The sequence below is a fragment of the Anomaloglossus baeobatrachus genome, chromosome 5, assembly GCF_048569485.1.
Source record: "Anomaloglossus baeobatrachus isolate aAnoBae1 chromosome 5, aAnoBae1.hap1, whole genome shotgun sequence".
Lineage (NCBI taxonomy): Eukaryota > Metazoa > Chordata > Amphibia > Anura > Aromobatidae > Anomaloglossus > Anomaloglossus baeobatrachus.
Window position 1 is genome coordinate 505111711 of NC_134357.1, and position 18329 is coordinate 505130039.

Here is an 18329-nt window from a genome sequence, read left to right on the forward strand (position 1 = left end):
AGGGGGGGAGAAAAAAAAGAAAAAACAAGAAGGGTCCCCTGTAAGCTCCTAAGGATGTCGTAGAGCCTCAGCCGGCCTTCTCCAACACACTGCAGATTCAGACAGTCAGCTCATTCCTTCAAACGGATCCGCTTTTCGTTTGCGTCCAACCACTGCATGGCTTCCTCCGGAGTTGTAAAAAAGTGCACCCGCTCCAACGCCATCACTCTTAGCTTTGCCGGGAACATCATTGAGTATTGCACCCCCATCTCTCGCAGGCGCCTCTTTACTCCTGTAAAAGTCATACGTAGCTTTTGAACAGAAATGGAGTAGTCCGGGTATATGGAAATTCTCTGGCCGTCAATCATAAGATCCTCCATGTCTCTTGCCTTTCGCAGTATAGTGTCCCTGTTTCTGTAGTTGAGGAGCTTGGCTAGCATAGTGCGAGGGCCCCTGCCTGCTGGTTGTGGCTGCATCGGGACTCTGTGTGCACGTTCCACGGCATAGAGCTTGGATAAGACATTAGCACCCATTTTCCCCCTGAGCCAGTCTTCTACATATTCAGTGGGGTTTCTTCCTTCCGCTTTCTCAGGGATGCCGACAATTCGGATGCTATTTCTTCTAGAGCGGTTCTCTAAATCATCATTTTTTCCATGATTTCAGCTATCTGCTGTGCAAATGTTTTTTCAGACTTTTGTAGTTTTGTAATATGATCCTCTGTTATCCCCACACTCTCCTCCACAGCCGCTGTTCTCAGATCTGCTTTCTTGAGGTCTTTCTTAATGTCAGCAACCTCTGCCTGTAATCCCTTAACTTGCTTTGTCAGGGTAGTCAGAGCTTCTTTACAAAAAGACACCACTGCAAAAACGTCCTTTAAAGTGGGGTTTTCTGGAGCCTCCTCTGCACTATGTGTTTTCTCCACTTCTCCTGTCTTATCTTGCTGCTTTTCACCATCCCCCATCTCATCAGAGCTGGCATTGTCTTCTCCCTCCTTTCCTATCTCACCTCTGTTATCTATATGCTGAAGTGATTTCTCTGGAGTCCAGGCAAACTTCTCCAGCCTTGCAGCGATCTGCATCCTCTCCTGACAGGCTGCATTAACTTTCTCAGCTTCCTGCCTTATCATGGCACCATCTTGAGAGCTGGGGACTTTCCTGCCTCCATTATCTTTTTGCCTGCAACCGGACCATGGCACCTCTCTGCATCCACCAGACTCACCCCAGATAAGTCCTCACCACCTTATCTTCCTGACAGCCGGCTGAGGCAGTGATAACAGCGGTATTCAGGGATTTATCAAGGGAGTTTGCAGGAGAGCTCCACAAACACGTCTCTTCACATTGCCTCCAGGCCACGCCCCCCTACCTGTCCATATTTACCTGTCTGTCTGCCTCAGTCATCCTGCCTGTATCTGCCTGAATCTATGGCCATACCAGAGTCAGAGTCCTGTGCTGGGAGTCAGATGCTAAACTTCCGGTCACTGCCCTGGGAGTAGTACCGGGCGTCTGCCTCGCGGTAGGCACTTAGTTAAGTCCCTCTTTCTAAAGCGTAAGCCCAGGTCCCCCCTGTGGTACAGTGGATCCACTAACCCTGCTCACTGCCCCTACAGCGGCCGCGAGCGTTACAATAGCCTTTTTGTGTCTTGTACTCTGATCTTCAGAAACTCCCCAAATTGACTATTTTTTCATTTTAACACGGCTTGAATAAGTGCTATCCTAGGACATACTTTCATTGCATCCCATAACGTATTCCAATTTACTGACCCACTATTAAATAAAAAGAAATTAGTCTTTGATGGCCTGTTCTATCAGAATACCATCTATTGATTGCCACTAGAATTAAATAAAGCTTCAGAGTCTGGGCAAGTAATGATGTTAGACACGAATACCAAGCTCATCAACACTAGGGAGTGGTCAGACAGCTATATTAGGAGTTACTCAATTGAGTCTAGCTGCTGGGCTATGCTCTCTGTCCCTAATGTCAAATTTATACGCGACAGCGAATCATATGTATTAGAGAAACATGAGAATTGCTGAAGATCATAGTGTCGCAATCCAAGTCCATAAATCATTTAGAGATAGTTCCCTTAGTCTATGTGCCTACGGGACTCTGTATCTGCGGATTTTTCTGCATCAAGATCCGCAGCTTTCTCCCGGAATCCGCACCTTTTCATAGGTGCGGATTTGATGCGGATTTTGTTGCGGATTTTGCGATTTATTTTTTAATTCAATTGAATAGGCAAAATCCGCACGAAAATCCGCAACAATAATTGACATGCTGCAGATTTTTCCGCACAAAAATCCGCACGATTTCCGCTGCGGAAAAATCCGCAGCGTGGGCACAGCATTTCCCAAATGCCATAGAAATGGCTGGGGAGTAGCTGTGCTGCAGATTTCTGGAAAATCCGCAGCTTTTCCGCGAGAAATCCGCAGCAAAATCCGCGCATTTTCCACAGCGTGGGCACATAGCCTTGGAAGCTTCCCGAAACTAAATAACAAGTTGACCCCTTCTGTTCCTGCAGCACTAGATCCCAAACCCTTCCTATCCAGCATCGGGTTAATGACATTGCTGAAATCTCCCATCATTAGGATCGGCAATGCAGGAAAGTGTAGTGAGAAATTATAACCCCCAGGTGATTCATGGAATTGTATAACATTGGGTTGTGAATATACAGTATATAAAAAATTACCATTTTTTATACCAAAATGTTGATTTGGCCCCAATGTTTTGGCATTAAAATCCACCCTGTTCACTGTCCCTTCATTGCTTTCTTTCTCTGTGCTTGCCACATTACTTTCAGTGCTGTATAAAAAAAAAAGATTTCATTAGTATGAGTTAAACATACTTTTAATAAAAATTTCTAAAGATGTTTAAAAACTTACTGACGTAATGTTCGCCTGGTGAGTAAGAACTGCAGTTGCTCATAAAAATATTTCTTTTTGCAGAATGTTGAGCCACTGCTGGCAGCTGTCGCATGAAATTTATGAAACCGATCCCGGACAGACCGCCACCGTTTGCGCACATCACGTTCTACAATGAAAAATAAACAAAAGAAAAAACAAAAAACAACCTGTGTGTACCGTCTGTTAGTTTTTCTACGACATACTTTTTAATGTGAAATACAATTGTAATAATTACCAATTTCATACTGTAGCTGACAGTCTGCGTCATCCCACTCTGGGTATAGATCCCTACAAACAGAGGTCCAACACATGTTTCTTTCATGTCTGTCTCTGTAACCTTCTGCCGCAGAATTCCATAATTGTGGCATAGTCTCCACCTACAATGTGTAACATAATGTCATCATATACCATATAAAATTATTATACATACATATATCCATATATATATATATATATATACACATACACACACACACACACACACACACACACAGTGAAGGAAATAATAATTTGATCCCTTGCTGATTTTGTAAGTTTGCCCACTGACAAAGACATGAACAATCTATAATTTTAAGGGTAGGTTAATTTTAACAGTGAGAAATAGAATATCATAAATAAAATCATATTGTATAAAGTATATAAATTTGTTTGCATTTTGCCGAGAGAATTAAGTATTTGATACCTCTGGCAAAAAAGGCTTAACCCCTTCATGGCCGGCCGATTTTGCGCTTTCCATTTTGTTTTGCCATTCTTCTTCCAAGAGACGTAACTTTTTTATTTTTCAGTCAATAGGGTCATGTGAGGGCTCGTTTTTTGCGGGACGAGTTGTACTTTTAAATGAAACCATGAGTTTTATCATATAGTGTACTGGAAAATAGCAAAAAAATTCCAAATGCAGAAAAATTGCAAAAAAAAGTGCGATAGCACTATTGTTTTTAAGATATTGTATTCACTGTGTTCACTATATGGTAAAACTGATGTGGGTGTGATGCCTCAGGTCAGTGCAAGTTCGTAGACACCAAACATGAATAGGTTTACTTTTATCTAAGGGGTTAAAAAAAAAAAAAAAGAGAATTTTGTTTACTTACCGTAAATTCTTTTTCTTATAGTTCCGACAGGGGAGACCCAGACCATGGGTGTATAGCTTCTGCCTCCGGAGGACACACAAAGTACTACACTAAAAAGTGTAGCTCCTCCCTCCGAGCATATACACCCCCTGGATGACCAAATCTAGCCAGTTTAGTGCAAAAGCTGAAGGAGGACATCCACCCACAAGTAGAGATAGAGTAAAACCCGGAATAACCGGAACCTCTGTCTACAACAACAGCCGGTGAAAACACACGGAACAAGAACTGCCAACAGGCAACAGGGAGGGTGCTGGGTCTCCCATGTCGGAACTATAAGAAAAAGAATTTACGGTAAGTAAACAAAATTCTCTTTTTCTTCATCGTTCCTTATGGGAGACCCAGACCATGGGACGTCTCAAAGCAGTCCATGGGTGGGAAATAAACAGAAAAGTGAGAAGTAGGCAAAACCTAACTTCACAAATGGGCGACAGCCGCCTGAAGGATGCGTCTGCCCAAGCTCGCATCTGCCGAAGCATGAGCATGCACTTGGTAGTGCTTCGAAAAGGTGTGCAGACTAGACCAAGTGGCCGCCTGACAGACCTGCTGAGCCGTAGCCTGGTGCCTGAAAGCCCAAGAGGCACCGACAGCTCTGGTTGAGTGCGCCTTAATCCCCGGCGGGGGAGGCACCTGAGTACATTGGTAGGCATCGGATATGGCCAACCTAATCCAACGAGCTAGGGTCGGTTTAGAAGCCGAGAGACCCTTGCGCTGACCTGTGGTCAGCACAAAAAGAGAGGTGCACCGCCTAAGAGCAGCGGTGCGTGACATAGATCCGGAGCGCCCGCACCAAATCTAAAGTATGCAACGCTTTCTCAAAGCGATGCACAGGGGCCGGACAAAGGGAAGGCAATGAAATGTCCTGGTTAAGGTGGAAAGGAGACACCACCTTAGGGAGAAAGTCCGGAGTCGGACGGAGAACCACCTTGTCTTGGTGAAAAACCAAAAAGGGTGACTCCGAAGAGAGCGCAGCCAAATCAGAGACTCTCCTGAGAGAAGTTATGGCCACCAGAAAGACCACTTTCTGTGAAAGTCGAAACAAAGAAACCTCCCTAAGAGGCTCAAAGGGGGGTTTCTGTAAGGCCGTGAGGACCAGATTAAGGTCCCAGGGATCCAAAGGCCGCCGATAAGGAGGAATGATGTGAGATGCGCCCTGCATGAAGGTGCGCACCTGGGCCAGTCGGGCGATACGCCGCTGGAACAACACTGACAGAGCCGAGACCTGTCCCTTGAGGGAATTGAGGGATAGTCCTAGCTGCAGACCGGACTGTAGAAAGGACAGGATGGTCGGCAAGGAAAAAGGCCAAGGAGCATGGCCGGAAGAGCGACACCAGGACAGGAAAATTCTCCAAGTCCTGTGGTAAATCCTGGCCGAGGAAGACTTCAGAGCCTGAGTCATAGTGGAGATGACCTCGGAAGGAATGCCTGAAGCCGTCAGGATCCAGGACTCAAGAGCCACGCCGTCAATCTGAGAGCCGCAGAATTCTGGCGAAAAAACGGACCTTGTGAGAGAAGGTCTCGGCGGTCCGGGAGATGCCACGGCACCTCTACGGACAGACGGAGCAGGTCTGGGTACCAAGCTCGCCTGGGCCAGTCTGGAGCAATGATTATGACCCGACGGCCCTCCATTCTGATCTTGCGCAGGACTCTGGGCAAGAGAGCTAGAGGGGGAAACACGTAGGCCAGACGGAACTGAGACCAATCCTGAACCAGCGCGTCCGCTGCCAAGGCCTGAGGATCGTGGGAGCGAGCCACGTAAACCGGGACCTTGTTGTTGTGCCGGGATGCCATGAGATCCACTTCCGGAGTGCCCCACTTGCGGCAGATTGACCGGAACACTGCTGGATGCAGGGCCCACTCGCCGCTGTCCACGGTTTGACGGCTGAGATAATCTGCCTCCCAGTTTTCTACGCCTGGGATGTGGACTGCGGATATGGTGGACTTGGAGTCCTCCGTCCACTGAAGAATACGTTGAACCTCCAACATTGCTAGGCGGCTGCGAGTCCCGCCCTGGTGATTGATGTAGGCAACTGCTGTCGCGTTGTCTGACTGGACTCGAATGTGCTTGCCCGCCAACAGGTGGTGAAAGGCTACGAGAGCTAGGAGCACAGCTCTGATTTCCAGCACACTGATCGAGAGGGCTGATTCGGACGGAGTCCAAGTGCCCTGTGCTCGGTGGTGGAGAAACACTGCTCCCCAGCCGGATAGACTGGCATCCGTGGTGAGAATCACCCAGGACGGGATCAGAAAGGAGCGTCCCTGGGATAGAGAGAGGGGCCGAAGCCACCACTGAAGAGAGCTCCTGGTCTGTGGCGACAGAGCCACTAGCCTGTGCAAGGAAGAGGTCCGCTTGTCCCAACAGCGGAGAATGTCCAGCTGCAGGGGACGAAGATGGAACTGGGCAAATGGAACCGCTTCCATTGACGCCACCATCTGACCCAGCACCTGCATGAGGTGCCTGATGGAATGACGGCGGGGCCTCAACAGAGAGCGCACCGCCAGATGAAGGGACTGCTGTTTGACTAAGGGCAGCTTCACAAGTGCCGGCAGAGTCTCGAATTGCATCCCTAGGTACGTAAGTTTCTGGGTCGGGGTCAGAGTGGACTTGGGCAGACTGACAAGCCACCCGAATTGAACAAGCGTGGCGAGAGTGAGCGAGACACTCCGCTGACAGTCTGCACTGGATGAAGCCTTGACTAGAAGGTCGTCCAGGTAAGGAATCACTGCCAACCCCTGGAGGTGCAGAACCGCAACCACTGCTGCCATGACCTTGGTGAATACTCGAGGGGCCGGGCTAACCCGAAGGGGAGAGCCACGAATTGGAAATGTTCCTCTCCGATTGCAAAACGTAGCCAACGCTGGTGTGAAACTGCAATTGGCACATGCAAATAGGCATCTCTGATGTCGATGGATGCTAGAAAATCTCCTTGGGTCATTGAGGCAATGACTGATCGCAGAGATTCCATGCGAAAGTGCCGCACCTGAACATGCTTGTTGAGAAGCTTGAGATCCAGGATGGGCCGGAAGGAACCGTCCTTCTTGGGGACTAGGAAGAGATTTGAGTAGAAACCTCTGAACCGTTCCCGGGCGGGAACCGGTACAATTACTCCGTTGGCCTGCAAGGATGCCACGGCCTGAGAGAAGGCGGCAGCTTTGAAGCAGGGGGAAGTGGACAGAAAAAATCTGTTTGGCGGGCTGGAAGAGAATTCTATCCTGTAGCCGTGGGAGATAATATCCCGCACCCACTGATCGGAGACGTGTTGAAACCACACGTCGCCAAAGTGGGAGAGCCTGCCACCGACCAAGGACGTTGCTGGCGCGGCCAGATAGTCAAGAGGAGGCTGCCTTACTGGCAGCGGCTCCTCCGTTCTTCTGAGGACGCGGCTTCGTGCGCCAGCTGGGTTTTCGATCCTTGGCTGAGTTAGTGGACGAGGCTGAGGGCTTAGAGGATGACCAGTTAGAGGAACGAAAGGAACGAAACCTCGACTGGTTCCTGCCCTGGACAGGTTTCCTGGTTTTAGTTTGTGGCAAGGAAGTACTCTTCCTGCCAGTAGCTTCCTTAATAATTTCATCCAGTTGTTCACCGAACAGCCGGGACCCAGCAAAAGGGAGCCCAGCAAGATACTTCTTGGAAGAAGCGTCTGCTTTCCACTCTCGAAGCCACAAGATCCTGCGGATCGCGAGGGAATTAGCGGAAGCCACCGCCGTGCGGTGAGAAGCCTCCAGAATGGCAGACATAGCATAGGATGAAAAAACCGAAGCCTGGGAAGTTAAGGCAACCATTTCGGGCATAGAGTCCCTGGTGAGGGAATGCATCTCCGCCAGAGAAGCAGAGACGGCCTTAAGAGCCCACACTGCTGCAAAAGACGGGGAGAACGAGGCCCCTGCCGCTTCATATACAGATTTGGCCAGAAGGTCAACCTGGCGGTCAGTGGAATCCTTAAGTGAGGTGCCATCCGCCACAGATACAACTGTCCGGGCTGAGATTCTAGACACCGGAGGATCTACCTTTGGTGAATGAGCCCACTCCTTGACCACCTCTGGTGGAAAGGGAAAACGGTCATCAGAACTACGCTTTGGAAAGCGTTTGTGAGGACAGGCCCTGGGTTTGGTCACAGTGGCCTGAAAACTGGAGTGGTTAAAAAACATACTCCTTGCTCTCTTAGGTGAGGTAAACTGGTGTTTTTCTACCAGAGAGGCTTGTTCCTCTGACACTGGTGGATTGAGGTCCAGTACGGAATTAATGGATGCAATCAAATCACTATCATCTGCATCACCTTCGGTTAGATCAATGGGGTACAGAGAGGTAGCGTCCGAGCCCACAGTAAAGGCATCCTCCTCGCCCTGCGATTCAGCTCGTGAATCAGAGCCGTGGGACGAGGAAGGAGAAGAGTCCCTGCGTCTCCGTTTAGGAGGACGGGGTCTGGGAACAGATGAAAAATCCTCTGTGAGCTCTGCAGAGCGAGTCGGAGCAGCAGAGGCGCCCTGAGAAGGGGGCTGATGCATGGTCAGCAGAGTCCGGGACAGCTGACCCATGGAGTCGGCAAAGGACTGGGAGATAGCTTTAGAAAACGATGCTACCCAAGCCGGGGGTTCAGCCACCAGGGCTGGAGCAGCCGGAGGGACCCCTGGGGAGACTCCAGGCTGAGGCACCACCATGTTAGAGCAGGCATCACAATGTGGATATGTGCTCGGTTCAGGCAGTATGAGCTGACATGCAGTGCATATAGAGTAAAGCCTTGCAGCCTTGCTCCTAGTGAGAGACATGCTGCTGAGGTGGAGGCTCTGCAGTAAAAAACACACTCCTTCAGAATGACCCCCAGAGAGTGTAAAAGAAAGTCCACAACCAGAGGTTGTGGCTTACCAGACCGTTTTGTGTGCCCTCTGGATTCCACAGCTTGGACCCCCAGACAGATTGCAGAGCTGCAGCAGCCAGCGCCGATCAGTGTGTGAACGCTGATAAAATGGCGTCGGAGAGAGGAGGGGGGGCGGGGCCTAGTCCAAGAGCGGGAACCGGAGGGCCAAGGAGAAATACAGGGGAGGGAAACATCTCCTCAGAGAGGAGTGTCCTCCCCTGTGCTGAACGGCTGGTGGGCAGCGCCGCACTGTCCCCCTGCATGACTGACATGCAGGGGCAGTGAAAATGAAAGTAGGCCGCAGCCGAAGCCGGGGCCTAAATTTTTCCATGCGGCCGACGAGCAGGCACCCTCGGCGCGGTTCTCAGGAAAAAAACAGAGAACCGGCCGGAAATCACAGCAAAGTTAAATAACACACTCTCCCCACAATAAATGTACAAGGGACCCCTCAATAACGTCTCAATACTTAGCTTATGAGACGCAGGGCCAGGTCCCTGAGGGATGAGCGCTCCGTCCGGCAGGGTCCTGAAAGGGCTGCGGATGGAGACCGGTCTCCTGCAAAGCAGTGAGAACCGTGATGGCTCCCACTTCAAGCCAGAGCCCGAGGGATGGTGAAGGAGCGCGGCATGTAAGGCTCCAGCCTTGTAAAATCAACCTTAACAGCACCGCCGACACAGTGGGGTGAGAAGGGACATGCCGGGAGTCCAGGTTGGACCCGCTTTTCTTCCAACTCTTTAAAATCAAAAATCAAAAAAGAATGCATGTGTGTGTGATCTCCTGAACACAAAGCATTGAACTGGCTACATTTGGTCATCCAGGGGGTGTATATGCTCGGAGGGAGGAGCTACACTTTTTAGTGTAGTACTTTGTGTGTCCTCCGGAGGCAGAAGCTATACACCCATGGTCTGGGTCTCCCATAAGGAACGATGAAGAAATCAGAATTTTGTCTGAAAAAGTGGCATACGCTTTATGCCATATTCCGTGACCCATAGCGTTCTCAATTTTCGGGCTCTATGGCTCAGTGATAGCTTATTTTTTGCATCTCAGGCTGACGTTATTAAATGGTACCATTTTTACGCAGATAATACACTTTGATCGCCTGTTATTGCATTTAGTGCAGAATTTGTGGCGACCAAAAAACTTAATTTTGGCGCTTGGAATTTTTTTGCCGTTATGCTGTTTACCGTTCAGATTAATTGATTTTATATTTTGATAGATCGGGCATTTCTGAACGCAGTGATACCAAATGTGTGTATATTTTTTTAACCCTTACATTTTCAATGGGGCGAAAAGGGGGTGATTTGAACTTTTAGGTTTTTGTTGTTTTTTTATTTTTTAAAACTTTTTTTTTTTACTTTTTTTTATTTTACTAGGTCCCCTAGGGGGCTATATGGATCAGCTGTCTGATTGCTCGTCCATATCTACAGATATGCTCAATTCCTGTCTCACCCAGCTCTCGGCCGCGTGAAACAGTGAGTCATGTGAGCTAGAGGAGTCATCACATGACCCTGTGCTGCCATGAGAACCACCGGTGATCACGTGACTTCCGTATCGGGCGGTGAGTAAACGTTTATCGTGATTATAATGGCACTGTCACTTATTGACAGTGCCATTTAAGGGGTTAAACGGCATGGGCGGATAACGATTCAGCTCGTACCTAGCAGGCACACGTCAGCTGTATAAATCAGCTGAGATGTACGTCGATCTTCCTCTGCTGCCGGCAGCAGCAGCGGGAGATCAACACTATGACCGCTAGGACGTAATTTTACCGCCCGAGGTTGTTAAGGGGTTAATACTTGGTGCTAAAACCCTTGTTGGTAGGCACAGCAGTCAGACTTTTTTTGTAGTTGGTGATGAGGTTTGCGCACATGTCAGGAGGAATTTTGGTCCACTCTTCTTTGCAGATCATCTCTAACTCATTAAGATTTTGAGGCTGTCACTTGGCAACTTAGAGCTTCAGCTCCCTCCATAAGTTTTCTATGGGAGTAAGGTCTGGACACTGGCTAGGCCACTCCATGGCTTTAATGTGCTTCTTTTTGACCCATTCATTTGTTGCCTTGGCTGTATGTTTTGGGTCATTGTCGTGCTGGAAGACCCAGCCACGACCCATTTCTAATGTCCTGGCGGAGGGAAGGAGGTTATCACTCAGGATTTTATGGTACATAGCTCAATCCATTCTCCCATTGATGCAGTGATGTAGTCCTGTGTCCTTAGCAGAGAAACACCTCCATGCTTGACAGTGGGGACAGTATTCTTTGGGTCATAGGCAGCATTTCTCTTCCTCCAAATATGGCGAGTTGAGTTAATGCCAAAGAGCTCAATTTTTGTCTCATCTGACCACAGCACCTTCTCCAATCACTCTCAGAATCATCCAGGTATTGATTGGCAAACTTCAGCCGGGCCTGCACATGTGCCTTCTTGAGCAGTGGGACTTTGCGGGCACTGCAGGATTTTAAGTCCCCCCCGTGTAGTTTTAGGCTGATCTCTCACCTTCCTCATGATCCTGGATACCCCCACGAGAAGAGATTGGAGCCCCAGATCGATGTCGATTGACAGTCATTTTGTATTTCTTCCATTTTCTTACTATTGCACCAACAGTTGTCTCCTTCTCACCCAGCGTCTTACTTATGGTTTTGTAGCCCATTCCAGCCTACTGCAGATCTATGATCTTGTCCCTGACATCCTTAGAGAGCTCTTTGGTCTTGTCCATATTCTAGAGGTAAGAGTCTGACTGATTAATTGAGTCTGTGGACAGGAGTCTTTTATACGGGTGACAATTTAAGACAGCTGTCTTTAATGCAGGTAATGAGTTAATTAGGAGTATCTAAGTGGTCTAAAAGGAGCCAGAACTCTTAAGGCTACTTTACACGCTGCGATATCGGTCCCGATATCGCTAGCGTGGGTACCCGCCCCCATCTGTTGTGCGACATGGGAAAATCGCTGCCCGTGCCGCACAACATCGCGCAGACCCGTCACACATACTTACCTGCCCGGCGACGTCGCTGTGACCGGCGAACCGCCTCCTTTCTAAGGGGGCGGTCCGTGCGGCGTCGCAGCGACGTCACTGAGCGGCCGCCCAATAGAAGCGGAGGGGCGGAGATGAGTGGCCGGAACATCCCGCCCACCTCCTTCCTTCCTCATGGCGGCCGGGAGGCAGGTAAGGAGAGGTTCCTCGTTCCTGCGGCGTCACACATAGCGATGTGTGCTGCCGCAGGAGCGACGAACTACATCGTTACTGCTGCAGTAACGATAATCGAGAATGGACCCCCATGTCACCAATGAGCGATTTTGCACGTTTTTGCAACGATGCAAAATCGCTCATCGGTGTCACACGCAGCAACATCGCTAATGCGGCCGGATGTGCGTCACAAATTCCGTGACCCCAACGACTTTGCATTAGCGATGTCGCAGCGTGTAAAGCCCCCTTTAGGCTATGTCCGCACTTTCTGTTTCCACCTGCTTTTCAGCTGCATTTTAGGTCCGTTTTGAACTGCAGCGTTTTCATGCCAAAAGGCATGCATTTTGATTTTCCAGCAAAGTCTATGGAAAATGTGAATTTCTTGTCCCCACTTTGCGTTTCCAAACAATGCGTTTAATTTGCATAATTTTGGGCAAAAACTCTGCGTTCAAAGAAGCAGCATGTCAATTGTTTTTGCCATTTTGGCTGCGTTCTACACCCATTGAAATCAATGAGTTGTAGAAAATCGCTGCCAAAATGTTAAGCAGTGCGCTTGCATTGCATTATTATTGCGATCCACATGTTTTTATTTAAAGGGGTTGTCCGACATAACAAAAATTTTTGAGTTTAAGCTAATCTGTGCTGTATTGTCATATAAAACACCCCTACATTGTTATTTTTTGTTTTCTAACTTTTGTTTCTCTTGAATTATCCCTTTATTCTCTGCAGCTCCTTGTTTACATTCAGCTCCAGCAAACTGACCACTTCCTGGGCAAAACCTCCCAGTCACAGCTGGCACCGCCCAGCCTCAGTGTCCAGCCCCACCCCAGTGTCCAGCCTCGCCCCCTGCACACACATTCCTGTCAGTATTCTTCCCCAGCACCTGACCTGTTATCACTACAGCATTGCAAATAACAGCCCCACATCAGGCTCTGCACCCCCCACCACATCAGGCTCTGCACCCCCACCACATCAGGCTCTGCACCGCATTCACACATCAGGCTCTGCACCGCATACACACATCAGGCTCTGCACCGCATACACATCAGGCTTTGCACCGCATACACACATCAGGCTCTGCACCGCATACACACATCAGGCTCTGCACCGCATACACACATCAGGCTCTGCACCGCATACACACATCGGGCTCTGCACCGCACACACACATCAGGCTCTGCACCGCATACACACATCGGGCTCTGTACCGCATCTACATCGGGCTCTGCACCGCATACACACATCAGGCTCTGCACGGCATACACACATCGGGCTCTGTACCACATATACATCAGGCTCTGCACCGCATACACACATCAGGCTCTGCACCGCATACACACATCGGGCTCTGCACCGCATACACACATCAGGCTCTGTACCGCATACACACATCGGGCTCTGCACTGCACGCACACACGGCGCTCTGCACCGACCCCCCCTACCCCCATAGGGAACACATGTAGGGAGTACATACTCACCCGTCCTCGGTCCCCGCCGCTCCTGCAGGTTCGCGCGCTGTCTGTGCTCTGGACAAATCAGCACAGTAGTGAAATCACCGCTGTGCTGAAGAGAGCACAGACAGCGGGACAGTGATGAGAAGCGCAACGCTCCTTCTCATCAGCGCTTTCAAATATATCGGCATCTGTGATCTGTGATGCTGGTATATTGTGATCCGGAGCAGGGGGCCCGGTGCTGGCGGTGACACCACGGCAGCCGCCGCCAGGCCCTATCCCCAGGTCACGGGTCCCACAGCAGTGCAGGGGGAGGTTGTGGGCAGAGTACGGGGTGTGGGGGAATGTGTGGGAAGGTGCAGGGAAGGGGGGCGGGGCTCATCGCACTGTACCCGCCCAGCAGGGCGGCGACATGCTGTTTCCAGATTTGCATGTCAACATGGCCCTGCCCATGTTGACATGAAATGACCGGAAGCAGCAAAATCGCGGCAGGAGTGGTCACATGACCACTCTGAGCCGGGGGAGAGGAGCTGACAGCAGGGCAGGTAAGTGGTCTCTATCTACTTACCTGCCCCAATGTAGCCCAATAGGGTAATAATGAAATAAACTCAAAATAAGCCGGATAACCCCTTTAACATAACAAAGGCAGGTCTTTCGTCTTTCTCAATCTGTCGGTCGGTCTGTCGGTCGGTCTCTCTTTATCTCTATGTCTCCATCTCTATCTCTGTCCATTTCAGTCTCTCCCTCCCACCCCCTCTCTCATACTCACCGATCCATGATCACCGGCGCTGCGCAGCACGGCGTTCACACTGTGGCGGCTTCTTCTCTTTTGAAAATGCCGGCCGCTCATTAATCCATCACGTATTCCCTGCTTCCCCCGCCCACCGGTGCCTATGATTGGTTGCAGTCAGACATGCCCCCACGCTGAGTGACAGCTGTCTCACTGCAACCATTCACAGCCGCCGGTGGGCGTGTCTATATCGAGCAGTAAAAAAAATAAAATAAATGAAAAAAATGACCTGCGGTCCCCCCCGATTTGGATACCAGGCAGGGTAAAGCCATACGGCTGGAGGATGGTATTTTCAGGATTGGGAGCTCCACGTTATGGGGAGCCCTCCAGCCTAACAATATCAGCCAACAGCCGCCCGGAATTGCCGCATCCATTAGATGTGATAGTCCCGGGACTTTACCGGCTCATCCCGAATTGCCCTAGTGCGGTGGCAAATGGGGTAATAAGGCTATGTGCGTATTACATGCAGTTACGCTGCGATCTGCAGCGCAGCGTAACTGCATGCGTCCTGCGTCCCCTGCACAGTCTATGGAGATTGTGCAGGAGCCGTGCGCACGTGGCATATTAGAACGCAGCGATTCGGCTGCTGCCCAAATCGCTGCGTTCTAAGGAGTGACATGTCACTTCTTCCGTGCGGTTTGCATGCTGTCTATAGGGAGAGGCAGCATGCAGAGCGCACATTCTCTGCCGGCACCATACGCTTCAGAACGAAGCTTTTCATCTGCGCTCTGAAGCGCACCTTTTAGGTGCGCTTCAGAGCAAATGTGATTTGTGATATATATCTATCTCTGGGTAACGGTCATGCTGAGAGTTGAAACCAGTTGCAAAGTGTCCAAAAGAAGGGAATTTTGTTTACTTACCGTAAATTCCTTTTCTTCTAGCTCCAATTGGGAGACCCAGACAATTGGGTGTATAGCTATTGCCTCTGGAGGCCACACAAAGTATTACACTTAAAAGTGTAAGGCCCCTCCCCTTCTGGCTATACACCCCCAGTGGGATCACTGGCTCACCAGTTTTAGTGCCAAAGCAAGAAGGAGGAAAGCCAATAACTGGTTTAAAGACCAATTCAATCCGAGGAAACATCGGAGAACTGAACCATACCACATGAACAACATGTGTACCCGAAAAAACAGAAAAACCCCGAGAAAACAGGGCGGGTGCTGGGTCTCCCAATTGGAGCTAGAAGAAAAGGAATTTACGGTAAGTAAACAAAATTCCCTTCTTCTTTGTCGCTCCATTGGGAGACCCAGACAATTGGGATGTCCAAAAGCAATCCCTGGGTGGGTAAAAGAATACCTCATGATAGGGCCGTCAAACGGCCCTCTCCTACAGGTGGCCAACAGCCGCCTGAATGACTTATCTACCTAGGCTGGCGTCTGCCGAAGCGTAGGTATGCATCTGATAATGCTTGGTAAAAGTAAGTAGACTCGACCAGGTGGGTGCCTGACACACCTGCTGAGCCGTAGCCTGGTGCCGTAATGCCCAGGATGCACCCACGGCTCTGGTAGAATGGGCCTTCGGCCTTGAGAGAACCAGAAGCCCAGTAGAACTGTAGGTTTCAAGAATTGGTTCCTCGAGCCCCCGAGCAAGGGTGGATCTGGAAGCTTGCGACTGTTTACGCCGACCAGCGACAAGGACAAAGAGTGCATCCGGGTGGCGCAGGAGCGCCATGCGGGAAGTAGAACCTGAGTGCTCTCACCAGAACCAACAGATGCAAATCTTTCTGAAATTGATGGACTGGACGAGGACACAAAGAAGGTGAGGTGATATCCTGATTGATATGAAAATGGGATACCACCTTAGGGAGAAATTCCGGAACCGGACGCAGAACTACCTTGTCCTGGTGAAGGACCAGGAAGGGAGTTTGTATGAGAGCGTTGCTAGCTCGGAAACTCTCCTAAGAGACGAGACCGTTACTAGAAGGCCACTTCCCGTGAAAAACGGGAAGGGAGACATCCTTCAAAGGCTCGAAAGGCGGCATTTGGAGAGCAATTAGAACCTTGTTCAGATCTCAGGGCTCTAACGGCCGCTTGTACGGAGTGCTGAGAAGACAAACTCCCCGTAGGAACGTGCGTACCTGAGGAAGTCGTCGTTTCTGAAAAAATACAGATAGCGCTGAGACTTGTCCCTAAAGGGAACTGAGCGACAACCCATTTTCCTACCTAGATTGCAGGAAGGAAGGAAACATAGACGATGCAACCGGCCAGGGAGAAACACCCTGCGCCGAGCACCGAGATAAGAACATCTTCCACGTCCTGTGGTCAATCTTGGCGGACGTTGGTATGCTAGCCTGTCTCATGGTGGCAACCACGTCCTGAGGTAATCCTGACGACACTAGGTTCCAGGACTCAATGCCACACCATCCGGTTGAGGGCCGTAGAATTCAAATGGAAGAATGGCCCTTGAGACAGCCAGTCTGATTGGTCTGGTAGTGCCCCCGGTTAGCCTACCGTGAGGCACCACAGAACCGAGTACCACAACATCCTCGGCCAATTTGTAGCGACGAGGATGGCGCGGCCGCAGTCGGTCTTGATCTAGCGCAGTACTCTGGGCAACAATGCCAGAGGTGGCACCTAAGGTAGCTGGAACTGCGACCAATGCTGAACTAAGGCGTTTGCCGCCAGAGCTCGATGATTGTGAAACCGTGCCATGAAGCTGGCACATTGTTGTTGTGCCGTGACGCCATTAGATCGACGTCCGGCCTCTGTCAGCGGCGCCAGATCTCCTGAAACCCGTCCGGGTGAGGAGACCATACTCTTTCGGCCACACCTCAGCGACTTAGGAAGTCAGCTTCCTAGTTTCCACACTTGGGATGTGAATTGTGGATATGGTGGATGCCGTGTCTTCCACCCACATCAGAACCTGCCGGACTTCCTGGAAGGCTTGCCGGTTGCGCGTTCTTCCTTGGTGGTTGATGTATGCCACCGCTGTGGAGCTGTCCGACTGAAGTCGGATATGCTTGCTTTCCAATTGCTGTTGGAAGGATTGTAGGGCAAGATACACTGCTCTGTGTTCAAGAACATTGATCTGAAGAGTGGACTCTTGCTGAGTCCACGTACCCTGAGCGCTGTAGTGGAGAAAAACTGCTCCCCACCCTGATAGACTCGCGTCTGTCGTAACTATCGCCCAGGACGGGGATAGGAAGGACCTTCTTTTTGACCAAGAGGTGAGAAGAAGCCACCACCGTAGAGATTCCTTGGCCGCCTGAGAAAGAACGACGACTCTGTTGAGGGACGTCGACTCCTCGTCCCATTGGCGGAGAATGTCCCATTGTAGTGGACGCAGTAAAACTGCGCGAAAGGAACTGCCTCCATTGCTACCATCTTACGTAGGAAGTGCATGAGGCGTCTCAATGTGTGCGACTGGTTCTTAAAGAAGAGCTTGCAGCCCGTAGTGAATGCTGTTTGTCTAGCGGCAGCTTCACTATCGCTGAGAGAGTAAGAAACTCTATGCCTAGATATGTTATCGATAGGGTCGGGGTCGGATCTGACTTTAAAAAGTTGATGATCCACCCAAAACTCTAGAGAGTCTCCAGCGCAACGTTCGGGCAGTGTTGGCATGTTTCCTAAGAGAGTGCCTTGACAAGTAGATCGTCTAAATACGGGACCACAGAGTGACCCTGAGAGTGCAGGACTGTGACTACTGCTGCCCTGACCTTGGCGAAGACCAGTTGGACTGTCGCTAGCCGGAAGGTAGAGCTACGAACAGAGGGTGTTCGTCTCCTATAACGAAGCGTAGAAACGCTAGTGCTCTGGATCAATCGGCACGTGTGGATAAGCATCCTTGATGCCTAATGATGCTAGGAAATATCCTTGGGACCTTGAGGCGATGACATGGCGGAGGGATTCCATCCGGAACCGCCTGGTGTCCACGAGCTTGCTGAGCATTTTTAGATCCAGAACGGGACGGAACGGCCTGTTGTTATAGGTACCGCAAAGAATTTGGGGTAAAAACCGTGACCTTGTTCCTGAAGAGGAACGGGGGTCATCACTCTTTCTGCCTATAGAGTGCACCCTGTTTGCAGAAGAGCAGCGGCCCGGCCGGGAGGTGG

At 50.2% G+C, this 18329-nt stretch overlaps 2 protein-coding genes across 3 annotated transcripts in view; both read right to left on the minus strand.

Moving 5' to 3' along the window:
• Nucleotides 1-18329, minus strand: part of LOC142312844 (uncharacterized) — a 320861-nt gene that overhangs the window by 265743 nt on the left and 36789 nt on the right.
• LOC142311927 (uncharacterized) overlaps nt 1-18329 on the minus strand; it is a 114765-nt gene that overhangs the window by 77153 nt on the left and 19283 nt on the right. For both annotated transcript variants that reach the window (XM_075350792.1, XM_075350791.1), the window contains exons 4-6: nt 3115-3256; nt 2859-3006; nt 2666-2778 (exon numbers count right to left, since the gene is read on the minus strand). In XM_075350792.1, coding sequence (XP_075206907.1) covers nt 2666-2778; nt 2859-3006; nt 3115-3256 — 403 coding nt within the window. The remainder of the gene's footprint in view (nt 1-2665; nt 2779-2858; nt 3007-3114; nt 3257-18329) is intronic.